Here is an 18,335-nt window from a genome sequence, read left to right as displayed (position 1 = left end):
GTCTATGCATTAAAAGGGAAAATGTTATTATGTGTAAATTATACCTCAAGAAACTTATTTTTTTATTTTATTTTTCTTTTTAAACTTTTTTTTTTTTTTAAGATTTTATTCATTCATTCATGAGAGACAGAGAGAGAGAGTGAGAGAGAGCAGGGTGAAGGCCAGAGGGAGAAGCAGACCCCCCGCCGAGCAGGGAGCCCGATGTGGGACTCGATCCAGGGACTCCAGGATCATGACCCGAGCCGAAGGCAGTCACTTAACCAACTGAGCCACCCAGGCGCCCCAAGAAACTTATTTTTTTAATTCAAAGATTTAAACAATCAATTTTTTAGTAGATGTACACAAATAGAGACAGAGCTGGCAAGATATTTGGCAAGAATACAAGTGGTTTTTATCCTGTTTTGGGCTCAGACAGTACTGTGCTTTGTCATAAGGCCCCACGGCGTTTTAGAACCCCTCTTCTGAAAGGCCTCCTGTGCTTTCGCAAGTACCAGCTTGAGCAAAAGTGGAAAGACTAAGGCCCAGGGGCTGGAACACAGTGTGCCTTAACTGCACCAGACCTCTCCTCCACTATGGCACTTGGCCACAGGAGGGCCTTTCCCCCATTTGGACTGGCCTCTGGCTCTCCTGAGGTCGTATGCTCTCTGGAATTTTCCTTTCACATATCCCAGCCTCATCAAAGTCTGCCCTATCCTGTTCAGTGCTGACAACTGGTCAGTCTCCCAAGTTCCTGGAACTAAAGAACCTAATTTTCTGTAGGCTGAGAGGGCTCAGTGCCAAGAGACCCTGGTCAGTCACTTAAGACTCACTTGTGAAACTCTGAATCTTAGGAGAAGGGACGTTTGGACAAATTCCAAACTTCTGGACCCCCAGCCCAACTCAGCTTGTGAGTGACTAACTTGTGACTAACTTCACAAGAGGGGCAGATGGCTTACTTAAAAAAATTTTAAAAGGGGCGTCTGGGTGGCTCAGTCAGTTAAGCATCTGCCTTCAGCTCAGGTCATGATCCCAGGGTCCTGGGATTGAGTCCCACCTCGGACTCCCTGCTCAGCGGGGGACCTGCTTCTCCCTCTGCCTGCCACTCTTCCTACTTGTACATTCTCTCTCTCTCTGACAAATAAATAAATAAATAAATAAGTAAAATCTTTTTAAAAAATTTAAAAGAAACCTAAAAAAAAATAAGGGCTCCTGGCTGGCTCAATTTGTAGAGCATGCGACTCGATCTTGGAGTTGTGAGCTCAAGCCCCACATTGGGCACTGGGTGTAGCATTTACTTAAAAAAAATACATAAATGTTAAAAAAGGCGGGGGGTGGTGGGCAGGTAGGCTGTAGCCTCTGCAAGTGTTGACCAGGAGGAGCTTCTATGCTGATGTAAACATCGTGCCTCCATAGGGAAGGCCTACCCCACAGAGCCAGGATAGCACTGAGCCAGGCCTCTGGCCTTAAATGCAAGAGCAGGAGACAGCCCAGAATAGAAAGTCTGTTTTTGCTAGCTCTGCAGCTCCTCCCACACATGGCCGCAGGCTTGGATCAGCTGCCAGCAGCAATAACTTTCCAGACTCTAGTTTTGGTAACACAGGACTTTGTATCTAAAACCCAAAAAGGCTTTCTATTCAGGGGCAGAAATGACATGTTTTTGAATCTGAGAGTCACGCACTAAAGCACAGTCACCTACAAACTTGGCCTTTCCTGCTTATCTTGTTTGAGTTGCTCTAGATCGAAAAATGTCAGCTCTCACTGATGAGAAACCAATATTCTTTGTGGCTAAGGAACAGCTCATTTTGAAATCCTGAAGTTGATAGTGCTGAACATGAAAGATAAGCTTCTGGCAAGCTAGGGAGAGCACTGACGGAGGGTTGTGTTATGGCCTGGCAAGTCCTTTCCCACCTAAACGCTTAAAAGATTGTAATAAAATGTAACACTGAGAAAGTAGAAGAGTGCCTTAGTCCCACCTTGCCATTCAAAGTCCTTCTGGTAGGCAGATTTTATTGTCCTTTATCGTATTGATTACATGGTCTGCTCAAGTCTCTGATTGAGCAGACCTTAGCTCCAGAATCAAAATTTTTTTTTGTTGGTAGAAAAAGTCCTGTTTCCTGTAACCCCACATTTTGAAAGATGGTTTGACAACAGATTCCTCTCTTCCCTTACACCTTTCCAACCTTCCAGACAGAGTCCCAACCTCACCCCCAAAGAACACAAGCAAAGAAGTATCAGCATAAACAATGTAATGTGAGCTCTCTAATGTCATACACTAGTGGGCTTGGTGGTTCACAAAGGAGTATTAGGGCTGGGAGGCCAGGAGGTGGGGAGCATATGAAGACAGTAGCTGAGGGGCAGACTTCGTGCCTAGCCTACTGGTGTGACCTTTCTTGGTCAGCTAAGCTACCCTGGACAGGAAGGGCTGGGCCAGGCTAAGAACCCTCAGGTTTCTAGCCTTTCCCCCTGGGAAGGCTTCTTCCTTCATGGTCCTGCATGGGTGAGGAAGGCGTGGCGAGGTAAGAAGTGTCTAGCTGCCAGTTTGTGGTGCTACTAGCTGAGCATGGGGGCCACAGTCTAGTCTTTGCCTGGGGAGTGCCTCCAAGGACTGGAGCCTTCACTGCAGCATCTTGAGACAGGTCGGGATGAGCGATCGGGCCTTGCCCTCAGGGGGCTGCCCTCCCTCTGTGGCATCCAGGAGCTGCTGCATGTAACAGGAGGTGCCAAGCAGCACATGGCCTGTGGTCTGCATGCTGAAGAGGACCCAACGAAGAAATTCCCTGGGTGGAAGAAAAAGGCACTAGAGTCAGAACACAAAGAAAATCCTTTCCTACATCCTCTAAATGTCTCCCCCTCCATAATTTCAGAAACCGTAGAGCGGTGTATCAACAGGAATGGATGCTGCCCTCCTTCAGCAAATGGGAAAGGGTCTACAGGCATTGCCTGCCATTGTACTTTTACTGAGATGTCCATAACCTCGCTATTTTCTCATGCAAAGTTCAAGCTCATTTAATAAGACCTTTACTTTTCGTGAAAGTACTACTTTGGGCCAGCCACATTAATCTCCATACCATGGCGCTGTCCTTCATGACCTCTGTTCTAGATGCTGAGGCCTTTCCAAGTCATGTGTAGTCTAGCTAATTTTCAGGGCGCTGGACGTGAAGATCCCCATGCCCTGTGTTGCAACGTACTGAGACTAGGACTTGAATCAGATAGGCCAGAGTTCTAATCGGGTCTTCTTGGCTGTGTGAAGCTTGACCAACTACTAGATTTCTGAGCTTCTGCTTTCCCATCTATCAAATAAGATCATTACCATTTTGATGGCTCACAGGGTTATGGGGTTGAAACAACATAAGGTCACTTAACTGGGAGCCTAGTCGGTAGATGAGTAGGGCAAAATGTGGGGTCAAGAGTAGCTGGTGGAGGGCGCCTGGGTGGCTCAGTTGGTTAAGCGACTGCTTTCTCGGCTCAGGTCATGATCCTGGAGTCCCTGGATCGAGTCCCGCATCGGGCTCCCTGCTCTGCAGGGAGTCTGCTTCTCCCTCTGACCCTCCCCCCTCTCATGTGCTCTCTCTCATTCTCTCTCTCTCAAATAAATAAATAAAATCTTTAAAAAAAAAAAAGAGTAGCTGGTGGAATACTTGACTACTTTAACCAAGTTCTTATCCAGATCTGTTTGAAAGAGATTAATGAGGATCACTAGGGGTGTCTAGTTCTGGGGGAGGGGGTGGTCAGGGAGGGGAAAACAAAACACACACAATGATTAAATAAAGACTTTCTGGCTGGTATTGAAACTTTCAAACTATTAACCTTTATTCAATAAATGAACTTATGGTTGAGGTACAGGGAGGCAGGAACATAATTAGAACTATAAACATCTACACATGAAAATTCTTTAAAATTTTATTTATTTTTTGGGCGCCTGGGTGGCTCAGTTGGTTAAGCAACTGCCTTCGGCTCAGGTCATGATCCTGGAGTCCCTGGATCGAGTCCCGCATCGGGCTCCCTGCTCGGCAGGGAGTCTGCTTCTCCCTCTGACCCTCCCCCCTCTCATGTGCTCTCTGTCATTCTCTCTCTCTCAAATAAATAAATAAAATCTTTAATAAATAAATAAATAATAAAATAAAATAAAATGTTATTTATTTTTTAAAAGATTTATCTATTTTAGAGAGAAAGAGGTGGGGGGAGAGAGAGCATGAGTGGGAGAAGGGGCAGAGGGAGAGGGAGAGAGAGAATCTCCAGCAGACACCCTGCTGAGTGCAGAACCCAATGAGGGGCTTGATCTCACAAACCTGAGATCATGACTTGAGCTGAAACCAAGAGTTGGATACTCAACCAACTGAGCCACTCAGGCACCCCTTCTTTAAAATTTTAGAGACTATACTTGAAAAGTATACCCATTTCTCAAATCACAGAACTGAGGCTTAAAACCAGCGGTCCAGCCATAAATAGGAATGAAATTCTGACACTCGCTACAACGTGGATCAACCTTGAAAACATTATGCTCAGTGACATAAACCAGTCACAAAAGGACAAGTACTGTATAAGATATCTAGAACAGGCAAATTAACAGAGAAAGAAAGTAGCACATAGGTTACCAGGGGCTGGAAGAAGGGGGAGTGGAAAGTGAGTGTTTAATGGGGACAGAGTTTCAGTTTGAGATGATGAAAAAGTTCTGAAAATTGATAGTGGTAACTGTTGCACAACATTGTGAATGTGCTTAAGGCCACTGAATTGTACACTTTAAAATGGTTAAAATGGTAAATTTTATGTATGTTTTACTACAACAGCAACAACAGTAATAATAAAACTAGCTGACACCACGACGTCACCACACCTCCTCCAGCTTGCTGTGTTTTTGATACCGACATGTCTACTGTGTTTAGGTCTGAGAGTCGTACTTCCCCTAAATGCACTGAGTTTCAAGGCTGAAGCTTCTTGCTCTAGATTTTGAAATTTGAAAACTACCGGCAGGGCACCTGGGTGGCTCAGTTGGTTAAGCGACTGCTTTCTCGGCCCAGGTCATGATCCTGGAGTCCCTGGATCGAGTCCCGCATCAGGCTCCCTGCTCAGCAGGGAGTCTGCTTCGCCCTCTGACCCTCCCCCGTCTCATGCTCTCTCTCAAATAAATAAATAAAATCTTAAAAAAAAAAAAGAAAAAAGAAAACTACCGGCAGCAAGCCCAGATCAAGATGGGACATGATAAAGTATAGGAGGAATATGGGACTTCTAGCCACAGAACGAGGCGCAAGGCTGTCATTTGGATGTCATCTCTGGCAAACAGAACCACACACCTCAGGTCCCTCATCTCCAGACTGGCTATGCCCAGAAGAAACTCAGAAAGCCAAGAAGGGGCTGGCGCCTGGGTGGCTCAGTCAGTTAAGCGTCTGCCTTTGGATCAGGTCCCGCATTGGGCTCCTTGCTCAATGGGGAGCCTGCTTCTCCCTCTGCCTGCCGCTCCCCCTGCTTGTGCTCTCTCTCTCAAATAAACAAATAAAATATTAAAACACACACACACACACACAACTGATTAAAAAAAAGAAGAAGAAAAAGAAAGCCAAGAAGGTTTGGTATACTCTAGCTACATATGTTCTGGCAGAACATTGGGGACCCTGGGCAGGATTTCTCAGAAGGCCTCTAAGAACAAGGATCAGATGCACCTTCATTCATTCTACAATGATTTGAATTCCTGCTATGTGCCAGCATTCATCAAGGTACTGGAGGGTTTGTGCAGCTTGTTCTGACATCTTGTTTATCTCTGGATCTTTAGCTTACATCATAGGGCCAGGCACACAGTGGGTGCTCAGTAGATGCTAAATGAAGCAATTGGGGAGGAGTAGAATCTGTCAGAAGAAACCGGCAAGAGGCCATGCCCTGCTACTCCCTAGCTTTGTGGCTTTGGAATAGCTGGATGCCTCTGCCTCAGTGGCTGCATCCACCTGATAGGGGAAGAATTCACTAGAGCACTAGTGGAGCGGCTGAAATTGGGAAACATCACCCTAATGGTCCTCGTCTTATCATTTAACATATTCTCATGCTTCCTGTGTTATTTGATTACACTTTCAAAAGTAAAGTAAAAAGCTTAAAAGAAGTTCATTAGATAATACAAATGACTATTGTCCACAGACATGCAAATTAATTCCCTCTATAGAAGGACAGTTATTTCATCCCTCCCACCCACATGGAAATATCCAATTTCGTATCTATGAATTTATCCCATTCTTTTTTCTTTTAAGATTTATTTATTTTTGAAGGAGGAGGGAGGGCAGAAGCAGAGGGAGAGAGAAAATCCCAAGCAGATTCTCTAGGCAGAGGGCAGAGCTCGACCTGGGGCTCGATCCCATCACCCTGAGATCATGACCTGAGCCGAAACCAAGAGTTGGGCCCTCAACCGACTGAGCCACCCAGGAGCCCCTTATCTCAGCATTCTTGATGGACCTATATGTATTGGTGGGTTTTTGAATTCTCTGAACTGATTGTAACTTCTTGCTGGTTCTCTCCTTAATTAATGAGTTTAATAAAATCTTTGATGTATGTTCACTTTTTAAAAATTGGTTAGAAGACTACTTAGGAAAACTTACTATTTTAGGTGAAAAAAAATAGTTGTTGTAGTGGAAGGTAATTAGAAAAATAATATATCCCAGTTCCACCTGGAGGAGTATGTGTATCCCTTTGGCATATGCTAAAGCATTAATTCAGCCGTAAAGTTCTAGACAAATGTTAGCTGTCATGCTTTGTCAGAATCAACACTAGTCCCAGGCCCTAGAAGGCTGAGGTCCATGTGAGCAGAGAGGGGCTCCCTCATTGTTGAATACCCACCCTATCCCCAGCTAATCCCAATTCACTCACTTCATGACGCGCTTGGCCCGGTAGCAGTGCAGGTCATAGGAAAGGGAGTATGTGCCATACAGAGTGGCCTTCATATTCAGGCAACCAATGAAGTCCTGTGGGTTCATCTTGTATAGGTCAAAGGTTACACGAGCCACATCAATCTTGGCAGGCTTACGGGAGAGGGCAAGTTGGTACCTAGTACCCTGTATTAAGACAAGGCTGTGGTTGGCATCCTCCCAAGGACTTCTTCCAGGCTCCCAATGTTCTCCCCACTACATGGGTGGGAACTCACCAGTTCTGATGGGGGCTGCCATTTCTGCGCCTTCTGGAGGACCATGAACACTATGTCATCTGCCAGGGCTTGGAAAAACTCTTCTGTCTCTACAGTTGTACCATCTTCCTCCAGCACCAGAAAGAAGGGCTTGTCTGCCAGCATCAGGGTGTCCCGGACCTGGAGAATAAGATCAGTGATGCTTCTGCCATCCCCATGCAGACACAGAGCACGAGGAAGACCCATATTACATCATCTCAGCTGCCAGGGAAAGAACAAGTGGATAAGAATCTATGGGAAATGGGACTGGAACCCAGGCTCTTGCTGTGGGATCACCATCCAAAGATTCTATATTATGGTCCTTCTTGGTACCTGGATTCATGGTTATGTTCTAGAACAGTGCTGTCCAATAAAAATATAATGGGAATCACATATGTAATTTTTAATGAGATACAATTCACATACCATAAAATTCACCCTTTTAAAGTATACAATTCCATGTTTTTTAGTACATGCACAAAGTTGTACAACCATCACAATTATCTGATTTCAGAACATTTTCTTTATCCTAAAAGAAACCCATTATCCATTAGCACTCATTTCCCATCCCCCAACCCATGGCAACCTCTACTGGTTGTCTCTATGGATTTGCCTATTCTGGACATTTCATATAAATGGAATCATACAATATGTGGTCTATTTAGACTGACTTCTTTTCCTCAGTATGTTTTCAAGTTTCCTCTATGTTGTAACATGATTCCATTTTTATGGCTGAATAATATTCACATTTTTAAAAAAGATTTCATTTATTTATTTGAGAGAGAGTAAATGAGCACAAGCAGGGGGAGTGGCAAGCAGAGGGAGAAGCAGGCTCCCTGCTGAGCTGGGAGCCCAACGTGGGGCTGGATCCCAGGACCCTGGGATCATGACTTGAGCAGAAGGAAGACACTTAACCACCTGAGCCACCCAGGTGCCCCAATATATCACTTTTAAAATCCATTCATCAGTTGCTATAGACATTTGGGTTGTTTCCATTTTTGTAGTATTATGAATACTGCTGTTAGGAGTATTCATGTACAAGTTTGTGAGTGAACATATGTTTTCAGTTTTCCTGGGTATATACCTAGGAGTGAAAATACTGAGTCACACAATTAACTGTATGTTTAACTCTTTGAGGAACTACAGTACTATTTTCCAAAGCAGCTGCATCATTTTATATTCCCATCAGCAATGGATGAAGATTCCAATTTCTTCACATCCTCATCAACACTTGTTATTGTCTGCCTTTTATTTTAGCCATTCTAGTTGGTATGAAGTAGTTTTGATTTGAATTTCCCTAATGACTAATGATGTTGAACATCTTTTCATATGTTATTAGCCATTTATATATTTTCCTTAGAGAAATGTCTATTTCAATTCTTTACCCATTTTTATTTATTTTATTTTTTTTTTTAAAGATTTTATTTATTTGTCAGAGAGAGAGGGAGCACAAGCAGGGAGAGAGGCAGGCAGAAGCAGGCTCCTTGCCAAGCAAGGAGTCTGATGTGGACTCGATCCCAGGACCTTGGGATCATGACCTGAGCTGAAGGAAGATGCCCAACCGACTGAGCCACCCAGGTGTCCCTCTTTACCTATTTTTAATTGAGTTCTGTTTTTATTGTTGAGTTATAAGAGTTCTGTATATATTCTTGACATTAGACCCTTATCATATATGAGATTTGCAAATATTTTCTCCCATTCTGTAGGTTGTCATTTAATTTTTTTGATAACATACACAGAAGTGTTTAATGTTGCTGAAGTTTGATTTTTTTTTCCCTCTGATTGCTTGTGTTTTGATGCCATATCAAAGAAACCAAAGTCATGAAGACTTATATCTATGTTTACTTCTAAGAGTTTGGTAGTTTGAGCTCTACATTTAGTTCTTTGATCCATTTTGACTTAATTTTGTTCATGGTGTGAGGTAGGGATGCAACTTTGCTATTTTGCATATGGATATTCCATTGTCCCAGCACCAATTATTGAAAAGACTATTCTTTCTCCTGTCAAAAATCAATTGACCATAGATACACGGGCTTCCTTCTGGACTTTCAATTCTATTCTATTGATTTGTATGTATTATGTGCTGAATTGTATACCTCCCAAACTCACATATTGAAGTCCTAAGCCCCAGGATCTCAGAATCTGACTATATTTGGAGATAGGGTCTTTAAAGAGGTAATTAAATTAAAGTGATGTCATTAAGATGGGCCCTAATCCAATATTACTGGTGTCCTTATAAGAAGGGGAGATTAGAGATCAAGAAACATACCCAGAGGGAAGACCATGTACATGTGAAGACAGCCACCTGCAAGTCAAGGAGAGAGGTCTTGGAAGAAACCAACCCTGACAGCACCTTGATCTCAGACTTCCATCCTCCAGATTTGAGAGAACATAAATTTCTGTTGTTTAACTATTAGTCTATGGTACTTTGTTATGGAAGCCCTAGTAAACTAATAGAGTGTGTCTGTCTTTCTTTATGTCAATACCACAGAGTTGATTACTGTAGCTTTGTATTAAGTTTTGGAATCAGGAAGTGTAAGTCTTCCAACTTTGTCTTTTTCCAAGATTGTTTTAGCTATTTTTGGTCCATTATATTTCTATATAAATTTTAGCATCAGCTTGTCAATATCTACAAAAAGAGTAGCTGGAAGTTTGATGGAGATTGCATTGAATCTACAGATCCAGTTGGGGAGTATTGCCATCTTAACAACATAAAGTCTTTCAATCCTTGAGCACATTTGTCTGTCTGTTATTTAGGTCTTCTTTAAGTCTTCCTTCAATCTAATTTATTTTACCAATGTTAATTTTCAATCTAGAAGTCATATATTTTTGTTAAAGTTATTCTTAAACATTCTATTCTTATTGATGCTATTATGCTATTATCACTAATTTTTTTTTTAAGGTAGGCTCCACACCCAGCATGGAGCCCAACACAGGGCCTGAACTCACGACCCTGAGATCAAGACCTGAGTTGAGATCAAGAGTCAGACGCTTAACCGATTGAGCCACTCAGGTGCCCCCTCATTTTCTTAATTTTATTTTCAGATTATTTATTGCCAGTGTATAGAAATACAATTGATTTTTGTATATTGATCTTATATCTTGCAACCTTATATCATGCAACCTTGCTGAACTCATTTATTAGCTCTTATTGTATGTGTGTGTGTTCTATAGGGTTTTCTAGCTGCAAATAGGAATAGTTTTACCTCTTCCTTTTCAATCAGGGTGCCTTTTATTTTATTTTCTTGCCTAATTAGCCTGGCTAGAACCTCCAGCACCATGTTGTATAGAAGTGGCAAGAGCAGATATCCTTATCTCATTCTTGATCTTAAGTGGAAAGTTTTCAGAATTTCCCATTGAGTATGTTGTTAGCTGTGAGTTTTTCATAGATGCTCTGTATCACACATATGTAATTTTAAATTTTCTAATAGCTGCATGATACTTGTAATATATTTAATTCCATCTAAAATACAATTTCAACATAAAATCAGGATAAAAATTTATGATTTTACATTTTTTTATATTAAGTCTTCAAAATCCTGTATGTAACTTATAATTAAGCACATCTCAGTTTCAACTAGCCTCATTTCAAGAGTTCAGTAACCACACGTAACTAGTAACTACTGCATTGGATAGTGTAACTCTGGAGTTAAAGAGACCTGGGTTTGAATTCTAGCTCCCTTACATTATTATTCTGAATTTAGGAAAGTTATCTCATGAATCTGAACTCGTTTCATCATCCAAAAAGTTGAGGCAAGTATAGTCTTAGAGTCTTCACAATGGTTAAATGCAAAAGTGTATGAGATGACAGCCTGGGTTTAGATCCCAGTGAATGAACCTGGCTTCTGCTTCTAGAAAATGAAAATAGTAGTAACTCCCTCAGGGTTGTAATTACAAGAAATGCTATAAGTTACCTAGAAGAGTACATCATCTATAATATGCATTTACTAAATTAACACTGTACTGATTAAAATGGAAGGAGGGGGGCGCCTGGGTGGCTCAGTCGTTAAGCGTCTGCCTTCGGCTCAGGTCATGGTCCCAGGGTCCTGGGATCGAGTCCCACATTGGGTTCCCTGCTCAGCAGGAAGCCTGCTTCTCCCTCTCCCACTCCCGCTGCTTGTGTTCCTGCTCTCGCTCTCTCTCTCTCTCTCTGTCAAATAAATAAATAAAATCTTTAAAAATAAATTAAAAAAAATAAATAAAATGGAAGGAGGGGCGCCTGGGTGGCTCAGTTGGTTGGGCAGCTGCCTTCGGCTCGGGTCATGATCTCAGGGTCCTGGGATCAAGCCCCGCATCGGGCTCCCTGTTCAGCAGAGAGCCTGCTACTCCCTTTCCCTCTGCCTGCCACTCTGTCTACTTGTGCTCTCTATCTCTCTGTCAAATAAACAAATAAAAAATATCTTTAAAAAAATAATAAAATGGAAGGAGACCCATGACCCATTCATGCTAGAGAATGAAAAATCAGGCAGCATACTACATAACCTCATTTAAGTAAGTGATAATATAAGGATAGACTATTTAGGACATTCACAACCACATCATTAGCTATCTTGGGATCACAGAATTCTCACTTTACTTTTCTTGCTTGGATTCACTAGAGAGCATGTGTTTCTGCTTAAAATCCTTCAGTAAAGTTCTGGGATCAGCAACACATCAATAACAATGAACACACCTAACTCTCAGATCTTGGTTTCTGAATACCATTCTCCCCTAAAATGAAGCGGATTTCCTTAGGAAAAATGGCCAATTAAAGGGCTGGGGCAGGTAAAGTACAAGATGAGCTTGCAATACCTCGTTGTGATTGAAAGTCAGAAAGCACTGAAGAATGATAGGGACATGGGAAAAGGACAGTAGTTGGGCTGAAGGGAGTCCCACTGGCTAAATCTTGGACCATTTGAGCATCAATAAATAATCTGTTACCATCCTCATATCCCATTAAAATAGGAATATTTGAATCCCTTCTGATATAAGTAAATGAGGAAATTAAAAGTTGGATGCAGAATGAGATGTATATTTAATACAAAGTACCTCTCTAGAAAATAATTAATACAAAGGGAAAAATAGTAACTTTACATAGGGAAGCCTGAATATACCTCCTTATTCAGATAATCAAAGTTAAACAGCAATGTGACAAATCAAAATCATATGCAATTTGGCAGTGACAACCTATTTTTATCATATTCCTGCCAGATATACAGGCTGAATGGAGAAAATAAGCAATTCCAAACTGAAGAACAGTAAACAAAACAAGAGGCTTATAATATTCAAAACAGTCAAGGCCATGAAAGTTCAGGAAAATTGATGAACTGTTCCAGATTGAAGGAGACTAAAGAGACAATTAAATAAAATACTCAATCCTGACCTGGATCCTTTTGCTATTAAGGACTTTATTGGGATGATTAGTAACACTTGAATGAAGTCTCAGGATTAAATGGTAGTCATGTAACATTGGATGTTTCCCGATTTTGATGGTTGTAATTTCAATTATATAGGAGAATATTCTTGTTTGTAGAAAAGACACACTGAAGTATCCAAGAATAGAAGCATCAGGTTGGCAACCTCCTCTCAAGTGATTTAGGAAGTCTTATATTGTTCTTACAACTTTTGTTAGTTTGAGATTCTTTCAAAATTAATTTTTAAAAAATCCTCCAAAGGTTTACTGTGGTCTTTTAAAATGAATCCCCTCTGTTCTTTGCCATGGCCAATAAGGGACTAATAATCTGGTCACTGCCAACCATATCAATTTGCCCTTTTCCCCTCACTCTCTCTGCTCCTTTCTTTATATTGCCAAACTTGGAAAAGCAGTCTACACAGGTTGATGTCCTCCCTGCTTGACAGGTGAGATTCACCTTTAACCTTTGTTCCATGCTGGAAAGATGGACCCTCACTGTTGTTCCTCCCTGCATCCTTTGGAGTTAGGACTCTAACTTGGGGTCCCCAAACTCAGTGGATAAGAATCTCCTAAAGAACCTGCTGAAAATGACAACTCCTGAGCCTCACTCATGACCTAATCAGTCCCAGGGAGTGCAGTCTGGGAAGTCATGTGCAACAAGTCCATTTTGGTACAGGAGGTGGTCGTCAGACCTTAGGTGAAAAACACTAGCAAGTCTAGACTCAAGTGCAAAAGAGACTTTCTGATTCAGGGCATAAGAAATTGGTGTGTCCAGCCCCAAGCCTCACAAGAGGGGAAATGGGCTCTCACAAAGAAAAAACAGACCTAATTCACAGAAACAGGGGAGGGACTCTGGAATAGAGGTTTAGGTCAGCTATGATTTCTATATGTTAAACTCTAGACTCTAGTAATCAGAAGCCTAATCCAAATGTATGATCTGTGCCAGACAACTGGGCTTGCATAGGAACAGGGAGCTTATTAGCTAACAAGCTAATGGGGCAGTGAGGCACAAGATTAATACGGAACCAGATTAGATGAGGCTGTAGGAAACGCAATGGGAGAGAGGAAGCATGGAAATGGGGAAGGGTGTCATTCTTGCCTGCTATTAACTGCTATCCACAAGAGCCGTGTGTCTTTGGTTTCCTGCTCTGGAAGCTTACCTGATCAATAGTTTGAAGAAAATCTTACACAGCAATTAACAAAGCCTTCCATGGAAAGCCAGTGTAGGAGATGGATTGAAGACCTGCCCTGGCTGAAGGGAGAAGATGAGGAAGAGAATCTCTAAAATCTCGCCTATTTCCCCAACTTCCAGGTGTGTGTACAATGGAAAAGGGAACCTAAGCGTCCTCCCAATAAGAAAAATATACTCTGAAAATACCACTGGCCTACTGTTAGTATAGGATGACAATATACTGCCTTCCCCTGTCACTAATCCACTGAACAGCACTCCAGGCAGGCACTACCAACTCATTCGGGCTGGCATCAGAAAGGAAATCTTCTCACCATCCAACTCATGCACTCCATCCCGGCTGAACTCCCAGCTCATGACCCAGAGGACAGAGGTAGCTGGCAGGGCCAGCTCTCAGCCACGGTCCCAGGGGTTGGGCTGTGCTGAGGGCAGTCCTGACCCTCACCTTGTGCTGGAGGTCCTTGAGACTGTGCGCCATGATTCCCTTCCGCACACTCCGGTCAGCAGTGCTTACTCTGCAGGGCCGGGCCTTGGGGGCCTCCGGGCTGGACTCAGACAATAGCTCCTGGGTCACCCCTGAGGTGCTCACGGCCACATGCCTGGGGACAATTTGGAGCATTAGAATGAGCTGTCTGCTGCCTCCTAGCCCTTACCCCACTGCAGGAAACTGACTCCCCTACTCCTGTAGGTTGAGCTCATCATATTTCTCCTCCTCTACCACCCACCAGGCCTGCTCTAAGTCTTACTAGTCTTACTCAAAGGCTGCTAGATCAGTACATCTCAAACTTTAGTGAACATATATGTCCTCTGGGGATCTGAATCTGATTCAGTAGGTCTGGGTGGAGTCTGGGATTCCAAATGTCTAATAAGTTTTTTTTTTTAAGATTTTATTTATTTATTTGACAGAGAGAGACACAGCGAGAGAGGGAACACAAACAGGGGGCAGGGAGAGGGAGAAGCAGTCTCCTGCTGAGCAGGAAGCCCAATGTGGGGCTCGATCCCAGGACCCTGGGATCATGACCTGAGCCGAAGGCAGAGGCTTAACAACTGAGCCACCCAGGCGCCCCTCAAATGTCTAATAAGTTCTGAAGTAGCATTGACGCTGCCTTTTGGCACTGATCATGATGAGTAGGGGACACATCCCACATTCCGCCAGTACCACTTTCCTCTCTTGGCCTCTCTCTTCCCACCTGTAAAGTGAAATGAAGTGGCGAAGGGGCCTGGGTTTTTGAGTCAGACCCAAGCCTGCATCCTGGCTCCACTACCCATTTGCTAGGAGATTGAGAGCACCCACTCTGTACCTCAGTGCCCCCATCTATTAATTTGGTATAATAATCCCCACTTCCCAAAGTTGTGATCAGGTTTAAATGAGATCCAGAATGTGGGTGCCTGGGTGGCTCAGTTGGTTAAGTGTTCCGACTCTTGATTTCAGCTCAGGTCATGATCTCAGGGCCGTGAGATTGAGCCCTGCTTTGGGCTCTGCGCTGAGTGTGGAGCCTGCTTAAGATTCTCTCTCCCTCTCTCTGCCGCCCCCCCACCCCCGCCGCTCAAGCATTCTGCTCTCTCTCTCTCTTTCTCTCTAATTAAAAAAAAAAAAAGGGTGCAAAATCTTGGGTCTCACTCCAGACCTACTAAATCAACATCTGCATTTAACAAGATGCCCAGGTGACTTATGAGCCCATTGAAGTTTGAAAAGGTCTGCCTTACAGCTCACAAGTAGCTCTCCTTTGCTTCCACCCTTGGCTCTCCTCACCTGGACAAGGACTTGGGGCAGAGAAGGCTAAGGGACTTCATGGCATATTCCATCCTTGTCACCTGGATAGTGTTGGACCTGGGAAGGAAGCAGAAAGCTAGTTAGGGTAGGAATAGAAGGCTCCCTCTCACTCATCATTTGACATAGTGCAAATGTGTCATTCCTACCCCCCACCCCCCACCCCCCACCCCCGCCCAATCCAGCTAAACTCCACTCTGGTCTCTCCTCTCAACTCCCACACACACCTTTCCAGCCCTTCTCTGGTCCAATCCCACACATGCCAACTGGGACCAAGCTGGAAACCCCCTCAGGGCCCACGCTCAGCCTCACTCAGCGGCTGCTCCTCCCTCCCCAGGACTACTCACTCCATGTTTCTCTGACTCTGGCTCTGGTCACACTGATCAGGGATCCCCAGTTGGGGCTGAAGAGGCCCTGCCTGGTTGGGTCCTGTCCCTGGGGGCAGAGTCCATGTTATGCTGACAGGAAGTGAGTCACATCACCCCCCCTCTTCTGGAGACTGTTTCCTTACCTATAGCCCAGAGACCTCAAAGGCCAGGCTCACACAGGCTCTCTCCTGTGTCCTTAAGCAATCCGGACCCCTTCTGAGGCTTCCCACTGGCCAAAGGGACTCTGTGATGATGGATGTTGGAGATGTTCTATATCCTTTCTCCCCAGTACCAGAACTGCTAGGCTTCACTGGCTACTGAGCACTTGAAATGTGGTTAGTACAACTGAGGAGCTGCATTTTTAACGTTGTTTAATGTTAACTAATTTAAATTGAAATAGCCACTGTGGCTTACGGCTACTGGCAACCACTGGCAACCATCCTGAACGCAGAGATAGCTGATACCTGGGCGCACCTGCCGCTTTCTCTCCTTGAACCTCTCTGCATCAGCTCTTGCATGCTCCAAGCCTTTGCCTGGCAGCTCTCACCGCCTGCAGTGTCCTCTTCCAGCTCAGGGCTAAACATATGCAGCCTTGAAGCCCTGGTTTCACTATTTTCCACTCTTTGGAAAGCCTTTTATTATTTTAATTAATTAATTAATTTATTTATTTATTTATTTATTTTTTACTGATGAGAAAAGTTTTACATGGACAACACGGACCGGACAAGAACACTATAAACGAAGGAAGCAGAGGCTCTGGAAAGCCTTTTTAGATGGCTCCCACAGTTCCCCCTTCGTCTTGCCCTTCCTACTTCCAAGCCAAGCGTGCCTCAGTGTCTGTTTCTGCCTTAGCCCCACCAATCCTTGGGTGCCTCACCCTGAGATGTTCTCTCTATTCCCAGTACAGAGAGGGCCTGGAACAAGGCAGGGAGCTCAGGGAGTGGTCATGGAACAAGGAACCCCCTTCCCAGTCGGGTACAATCACTCTTTCCTTCTAACAATTTGGGGAATTTCCTAGGCTAGCCTATCTGTGAACTCCCCCACTTAGTACTACCCAAGTCCGCTTGTCTCAGCCTCACTCTTCACTCCCCATGCCAAGCCCACCTCACCTGCTCTCCAGGAGCCCCCTCCCCCCAAATCCCAAAACAAAACACTTACCTCCCCCTCACAGCCTCCAGTAAGACAACTCCAGTAAGATACTGCCCAGCACAGCCCAGCCCTCCCTCCATTTTATTTCCAGCGCCCAGGGAAGCCCCTCCCCTGGCCTCCAGCCCCAGCTGGGGTAAAGAGCGTGGGGAGTGAGTGTGTCTAGCTCTCACCCTTGGGACTTCAGGCCAGCCTAACGTCCAGAAAAGGCCCGAAAGGAGGGGAAGAGGCAAGTTTCGAAAGTTTTGGGACAGGGTATGGCTCAGGACGTGATATCAGGCACAGAGGGCACAGAAAACAGGCACAATGTGGGTTGTGGTCCCAGCTGCATTAGAGTTCACTGAGTGTAGACAAGCTGCCTCCACTTCTGTGAGCCCCAGTTTCTCTCACCTGTATAACAGCGACAATGATTTCTGTGTTAGGGGATTGAGGTGAGGACTTGTGATAATAAAAGTAAAGGGCGGGGGCGCCTGGGTGACTCAGTTGGTTAAGCGACTGCCTTCGGCTCAGGTCATGATCCTGGAGTCCCGGGATCGAGTCCCGCATCGGGCTCCCTGCTCAGCAGGGAGTCTGCTTCTCCCTCTCCCGCTCCCCCCTTCTTGTGCTCTCTCTCTCTCACTCTCTCTCTCAAATAAATAAATAAAATCTTTAAAAAAAAATAAAAAATAAAAAAATAAAAGTAAAGGGCGTTACAACAGAGATAATTCATAGGTAGAAGTGAATATGAGTGTGATAATATAATTATTTAATAACAGTAGAGACTAAGGCTAGCTGAAATGTGTAGTGGTTAATAGTGTAAGGTCTTACCCTTGACCCAGCAATCCTGCTCCTGTATACATTATCCAAGAGAAATGAAAACATATGTCCACACCAAAACATATACACAAATGTTCATAGTGTTATTCACAATAGCTAAAAGACAGAAACAACTCAAATGTTCATCAATTGATGAACGGATTTCTTAAATGTGGCATATCCATAAGTGGAATATTATTTGTCAATAAAAGGATTACATGCTACTACATGGATAAACTTTGAAAACATGCAAAGTGAAAGAAGCCAGTCACAAAAGAACACATACATATTTATATGATTCCAGTTATATGAAATGTCCAGAACAGGCAAAACTATAAAGACAAAATAAATTAGTGGTTGCTTAGAGCTGGGGAAGAAGAAGGGATGGGGAATGATTTTAATAGGGAGTGATGGGGTTTCTTGTAGGAGAGACAAAAGGGTTCTAATCAATTAATCTAATCACAGTCCATTTTGGCTACAGTTGTACAACACTGAAAATATACTAAAAACCATTGACTTGATCACTAGAGTGGGTGATCTGCATTATATCTCCAAAA

The 18,335-nt window shown here is 43.7% G+C and overlaps 1 protein-coding gene across 4 annotated transcripts; it reads right to left on the bottom strand.

The window, feature by feature from the left end:
- Positions 1–1,930: 1,930 nt before the first annotated feature.
- On the bottom strand, positions 1,931–17,100 carry CIDEC (cell death inducing DFFA like effector c). Of its 4 annotated transcripts, none has more exons than XM_034996579.1 (7): positions 16,996–17,077; positions 15,817–15,904; positions 15,452–15,529; positions 14,144–14,297; positions 7,100–7,258; positions 6,826–7,010; positions 2,209–2,756 (listed from the first exon to the last, which is right to left on the bottom strand). In XM_034996579.1, exons 2-7 carry the CDS (start codon positions 15,819–15,821, stop codon positions 2,594–2,596), a joined length of 744 nt encoding a protein of 247 aa, XP_034852470.1. In that variant the 5' UTR covers positions 15,822–15,904; positions 16,996–17,077; the 3' UTR covers positions 2,209–2,593. The 4 variants fall into 4 exon arrangements, with proteins under 4 accessions (XP_034852469.1, XP_034852473.1, XP_034852470.1 ...); XM_034996580.1 differs by lacking the exon at positions 16,996–17,077 and adding an exon at positions 15,981–16,070; XM_034996578.1 differs by lacking the exon at positions 15,817–15,904 and having other exon boundaries at positions 1,931–2,756; positions 16,996–17,100.
- Between the last annotated feature and the right edge of the window lie 1,235 nt (positions 17,101–18,335).

This window comes from Mirounga leonina, unplaced genomic scaffold, assembly GCF_011800145.1.
Source record: "Mirounga leonina isolate KUSES-001 unplaced genomic scaffold, KU_Mleo_1.0 Mir_94, whole genome shotgun sequence".
Lineage (NCBI taxonomy): Eukaryota > Metazoa > Chordata > Mammalia > Carnivora > Phocidae > Mirounga > Mirounga leonina.
Note: the sequence above shows the minus strand (reverse complement) of the source record. Positions and strands in the feature narration are given on the sequence as shown.

Excerpts from the sequence above, each read along its gene's own strand:
- CIDEC (XM_034996578.1), bottom strand. The coding sequence starts at position 17,066 with ATGGAGGGAGGGCTGGGCTGTGCTGGGCAGTATCTTACTGGAGTTGTC. Across the intron at positions 15,530-16,995 it reads CTGGAGGCTGTGAGGGGGAG|GTCCAACACTATCCAGGTGA; the intron begins GTAAGTGTTTTG and ends CTTCCTTCCCAG. Across the intron at positions 7,011-7,099 it reads GGCAGCCCCCATCAGAACTG|GGTACTAGGTACCAACTTGC; the intron begins GTGAGTTCCCAC and ends GTCTTAATACAG.